Source organism: Drosophila albomicans, chromosome X (assembly GCF_009650485.2).
Source record: "Drosophila albomicans strain 15112-1751.03 chromosome X, ASM965048v2, whole genome shotgun sequence".
NCBI classification, from domain to species: Eukaryota; Metazoa; Arthropoda; class Insecta; order Diptera; family Drosophilidae; genus Drosophila; species Drosophila albomicans.
Genome location: NC_047627.2, coordinates 33,538,060 through 33,543,871, shown reverse-complemented (window position 1 = coordinate 33,543,871; position 5,812 = coordinate 33,538,060). Strand labels below are relative to the sequence as shown.

The following is a 5,812-nucleotide window of genomic DNA, read 5'->3' as shown; positions in this document are numbered from 1 at the left end:
AACACTCAAAAGTAAAATTATTTCTGGTATATCAGAAAGCGTTTCCGCCCTAAAAGGTACATGAGATACTCCTCAAAGCGCATGCGTGGGCAATAGCATCACTGCTGCTTTTTTGGCCAAGTTGAGAACAGAGTTATATGTTTTCATATTGTAATTGTTATCGAAAAGCGAAATATTTATAATCCAGAGACATCGAAAAAAACTAAGTATGGCAATAAATATGGTTTCGAAATTACTTAATGTCCCTTATTAACATAACTCTTTATCAAATTAAGTTCCTCTTAAATGTCCTACCTACTATCGATAAAAGATAACAGATGATGTCTTGAAAGTAAAATAACTTCTAAGTTACCTTCCGATATGTTAGAAAATATTATACTTGTAATATGGGTCTTAAGCGATTTCACACTTTACATTTGGAGCTCTTAAATTCCATGAAGATTGTTTTAGACAAGGTCCGATAGTATCTGTCCGTTTTGAAATAGAAATGGAATGTACCTTATTACCATGTTTACTGAGTTATCTGAAATGGAGAAAAAAAGGGATTTTAAAAACTTAAATTCTGAATTCTAAATTCCAAAACCCAGACTTATAATCTATCCGAAGGTTAAGCATCTTTTATATATGCTGTCTTAAAGGATAAATACATACATACAAGACAAGATAAATAAAAAATTGAATATTGAATTTAAAACTGGTAATAAGTTCGTAAAGATAAAACGACGTAAGCCAAACAGATTTATGTATCTATTCAAATACACTTTAATTTATTTTGATATTAACACAATCATTTGCATTTATGCAGGTTTGCTATTACCATTACTAAATAGACAACAATGTGTAATTAATTCCAATTGATGTGTATATATAGTATGTACATATGTACAAAAAATGCCCAAATAATCGAAAGCTTTTCAGATAACCGATTTATAAAATGTGTGTAAAGAAGTAGAATACATGTACATATGTATATATAGTCGTATACATATATATCGGCCGACTATAAGTTAGTATAGCTTTCATATTATGTATGTTGTCTCGCTCTGCTTAAATATATTTGCATTTTGTATTTTGATTTTCATTTTGTAATTTTCATAATTTTCATTATTTGAAATGTATTAATTGCGCTAACTTTGTACGTTATGCATTATCATTACAGACTTAAAATATGAGAGGTGAAACCATCGAATGGAAATCTACACACGAGAGAAATACAGGCTGCATACTGCATACTGCAGACTGAAGCACGCACGACGTGACGAAATTAAAATACAGATGAACTACAAATCTATTTACTTTGTATATATTTGCACTATAAAAAAGTCTGGACCTCTACATTGTTGTTGTTGTTGTTGTTGTGTTGGCATGCATTCAACAATGCTTTATGTACTGTATGTATTAGTCCGTGTTTGGGTCGGGGAATGATGCGTCTTCGTAGATCGTTCCATGAACCTTAACCTAGTTTGCGGCGTCTTGTAGATGGCACCAAGGTGGGCGACGTAGCCGCCAGTGCCATCACAGGTAGAGCCACAGGTGTGCCGTGGCCCGGATACTGTAGGTGCTGTACCACAGAGAGTTGTGGTTGCTGCTGCTTCAAGAGCTTGGCCGCAGCGTGTGCTTCGGCTGCGGCTACCACAGGATGTAAAAGATCAGAGCTTCTTCCGCTGCTGCCGCCGCCGCCGCCGCCCCCGCCATCGCCACTACCATTGTTACCGCCACTTTCACAGTCGTCGTCATCTGAGATCAGTGATATGCTTAGGTCACTAGATAGCTTCAGCGAAATGGGTGCAGGAGGCGAAGGCACCACCATTGGGGCGACCTTCGCGCGCATCGCTGGCGACAACTTTTGCAGTTGCTCTGGCAGAATGTCGTGTGTATACTCCGGCACGCCGCTGGACGCGAGTCCTTCACGCAGTTTGCTTAGCGACAGCTCGTAGATGCGATTCGCAATGACCGTGTGCACGGTTGTTTCATCCGGCAGCGTGGCCGTCACATCGCTGGCCACATCGACATTCAAGTAACCATCGAAGCTGTTTGGCAATGTGGTTGTTGGAGCGTTGCAATTCTGAGAGTGAGCGTGTGCCTGAACCTGGGCCTGGGCGTGAGCGTGAGAATTGCCAGTGTGGAACGACGAGTCCCGAGGCTGTCGACGTCGTTGCCTAGCTTGGCAGTTGGCAATTGTAGAATTTCGTGGCACCAAGGACACAGTTACCTCCTCAATAGTATCGTTAAATGTCAGCGGTGCCAGCGGCGGTGGTGAGCGCATTATGTGACGCCTGCTGAAATCATTTCTGCCATCTTCGTCGTCACTGGTCAGCACTATACTGTCGGAAAAGGTTGCTGTTGTTGTTGACGTCACGTCTCCGTACCGTTTGCTCGTATTGCCAGCTTTTTTGCGACCACTGATCGCTCTGGTGGAGCTGGCTGGCATGAGCAGCATGGTTGAGGTCGAGGTCGAGCTGTGCGCCGGCGCCAACTCAACGGGTACAAGTGTGATATTCGGAACCGTGGATAGTTGCAAGCTAGCAGTACCACCAACACCGACAGCGACACCGGCAGCTCTGTGGTGGTGGAGCAAGAGGCCGCTGGCCATAGCATATCCGGGAGCCGCCGCTTTAGCGACCACTGGCTGAGTCTGCTCTTCGTCTTCGTCATCGTCCGATAGCAGATCGATGGTAATGTCAGCAGGTAGTGTAGCGGCTACATGACGTCGCGATAACATCAGATGACAACGTCGCTGCTTGCCACGTTCAGTCTTAGAGGCCGGCGTGTGCGTGTGTGCGTGCGTATGCGTATGCATGTGTGTGTGGGTGTGTGAATGCGTATGAGAACGCATATTGGACATATAGAGTTTTTGGCGTTCACGCAGACGCTCCATCCATTTGCAGAGGCGGCGCTTGAGGCGCCGATTGTCGAACAAATTGGACGATATATAAAATGGTTCGGAATGTTTGGTATTCATTGCTGGAAACGTACAGATTAGATCTCTTTGTCAGGGTGAACACACACTTGCCACAGACTCGGCGCTCTACTTACTGCTTACTGCTGATGATTTGATTCGCGATCGTAGATGTGTTGTGTCTCAGTTGAAAGCCTTAAGCATCTCCGTCATATGTGGAGACTGCCGCTGAAACCGTGCAACCACCAGCCACCAGCCAGCAGCTAGCAGGCACTGCCACTAGCCACCAACCACTACCAAGTACAGTTTGTTATTGCGGCTGTTGCAACTTGCATAATTGTGTCAACTCCACAGTGTTCTCAATTCTGTTCAGATGGTGCAGACGTATTGCTCTTGATTTAAATCCATTTGGCGCAGCTTTACGAAGCAAATTTTAGTTATTCGCGTATTGTACTTGATGTTTGCATTCAGTTTACGCTCTGTTTTGTTTTTGTTGTAACTTTTCGAGCTGTTTATTTTGGTGTAGGGATGTAAAAAAGTGCATCAATCAGTGTGACCGGACCTCAACTTGGGAATTGACTTTATTTACTTTTCTAATATACCAAATATACCACATGCACGATTGCTACACTTTATTTGGGGTACTTTTGAAAACTTTCTCACTCGTCTGTTGAAGCTAATTTGTAAATGTTTATTTTTCACATATTTGTTAATGTCCTATAAACGTGTTGTAATTGATTAGGGAAAATAATACCAAGAAAGTATATCGTTTACTACAAAATCGACAAAGTCGATGTTATCGATATATCGTTTGCGCATACGACGTGACTATTCAATGCATTTGGGTTGTTGTCTCGGCTAACATATGTGACTCATCAAAGCCGGTAAATTGAACATTCTTAATATGCAGATTGGTTTCAATCATAAATAATAGTAAATGTATCTAATGAACAGTTTCTTTTTACCTTTAGAATGAAACTGATTTCATCCCATGTGGACAGTTTTTGAACAATTCAACACAATACGTTTAGAAAGTGCGCATTTGTAAAGACGTTTTATTGTTGCAAGTCAGTTTTAACTTAAAAGCCATCTAATCTAGTGTCATTCATCAGAGACTCAAATGCGTACTGATTTGTCAGTTATTTTGCAAGACGAATACTTCCGAGAGCCAAACCGAAGACAAATCGGGAAAACAGCGACTATGAACAAAGAAAATCTAACGACACGACAGCCAGTACGAACAAAACTTAATAATAAAAAAAATTGAGTAAAAATTGGCGCCACCCACAAAAGTTGAGTAGTCTCAAAAAAATAAGCACATGCGCTCTTGTTTTGAGTGCGTTTGCATGAGCTTTCACTCCAGATACTTGAAAGCTTTCACTCATTTGTATTCCAACAAGTATTCGGCTTCAGATACGTTGTCACTTAGTTTGTCGGTTGGATGCGGATACGATCGGATATGGGATCCGCGAAGATGGTGAATGGTTTATAACAATTATAAAATGGTCTTAAGAATTTATATTTAATGATCGTTAAATAAAGAACTAAATCATTGTCAATGTATTAAAAAAAAAAAAATAATTGCAACGATAATTTTGAAAAGAGCAAAATGAAATTAAAAAAAGGAACTATTATGCAAATTACATTTAATTTAGATTATGCAAGAGGGACTGTATCTATTCCTATTTTCTATGCCTTTCTTAAGGATATACTAATGAATCTTTTACCAAATATGTCTATGTCAAAGTAACTAGTTTACTGAAGTAATGCGTCTTGCTAAGACAGGATTTAGTTGGATTTTGAACTGGATAAGAGTATCCAATCAAAGAAGACAAAATAGTAATGGATCTTACATGATATAAAGATACCAATAAACATTGAGACATATGTATGTACATACATTCATGCATAGATATAATTATTTAATATGAACACACAAACATATATACATGCTGGTATTCATTCATCCTATAAACATACCATAACACCCATGTACAAATTTTGATGTAATTATGTAAATTATATATTTTATGTATATTTTATATATGTACGAACATACATAAACGCAAACATTCATACCTATGAAATATATTTATACGTGTGCTTACATATATGTATTTGCGTACAGACCTATAATTCAAATGAATACATAAAACTTGCATTACTTATGTATGTGATGTATGCATATACATACGATATACTTTAATTTACGCATAACATAAATAAGTATATTCATGCGTGCATGTACATAAGTGGATATTGTTACCTCTTATACAAGTACTTGCATACATTAACATATAAAAACCTGAAAGTTAAGTACATAATCATGAGACTGTATTGCCTTGAATGACTTCAAATCTATACATAACATATAGTAGTCTAATAACAATGTATATTTTATTGCATTTGAAATTGATCGAGGAAGCTATAAAGTTCGAAAGTAAAAATGATCAATAATCAGCTAAATGGGAAGCAAGTACTTGGGAGAGCAATAAATTTTCCAGTTTATTTTTCGTGCGCATTTCATTAATACGAACAAAGCCTAGGTGGGCTGCAATGGATTGAAAAAAAAAAGCTAAGCTAATGTCTACTTTAAATATTGTGGGTGAATGACTCAACCTACTAAGTGAAATGATAGCGTTCCCAGTAAAAATGAAAAGAAGAAGTAAACGGCGGCACAAAGGCTGTGGAAAAGTGAGGAAAACAGCGTAAAGACAATAGACAGGAACCACAACAAAAATTATAGACTCAACTTGGTTTGACTTGCCTTTTGGCCGCCCACAGTTTTCAGTCGCTTTCTCGCTCTCTCACTCCTTCGATATCCCTTACCAAATGCGCTTTGCCCGCTTAAATTCACGAAGTGCGGGAAAAATAAACCATTTGCCGCATTTAGGCGTACGCAGACCACGACTC

General features: G+C 39.1%; 1 protein-coding gene and 1 long non-coding RNA gene across 2 annotated transcripts; one reads left to right on the top strand and one right to left on the bottom strand.

The window, feature by feature from the left end:
* Positions 1 to 815: 815 nt before the first annotated feature.
* Positions 816 to 3,484, bottom strand: LOC117577089 (protein a6). The gene is made up of 2 exons (XM_034262189.2): positions 3,037 to 3,484; positions 816 to 2,964 (listed from the first exon to the last, which is right to left on the bottom strand). The coding sequence occupies exon 2, from the start codon at positions 2,960 to 2,962 to the stop codon at positions 1,454 to 1,456; it is 1,509 nt and encodes a 502-aa protein (XP_034118080.1). The 5' UTR covers positions 2,963 to 2,964; positions 3,037 to 3,484; the 3' UTR covers positions 816 to 1,453.
* A 207-nt stretch (positions 3,485 to 3,691) lies between these two features.
* LOC127565019 (uncharacterized) lies at positions 3,692 to 4,438 on the top strand. The gene is made up of 3 exons (XR_007954410.1): positions 3,692 to 3,783; positions 3,871 to 3,933; positions 3,999 to 4,438. It is a non-coding gene; the product is annotated as an uncharacterized LOC127565019 (long non-coding RNA).
* Positions 4,439 to 5,812: the final 1,374 nt, after the last annotated feature.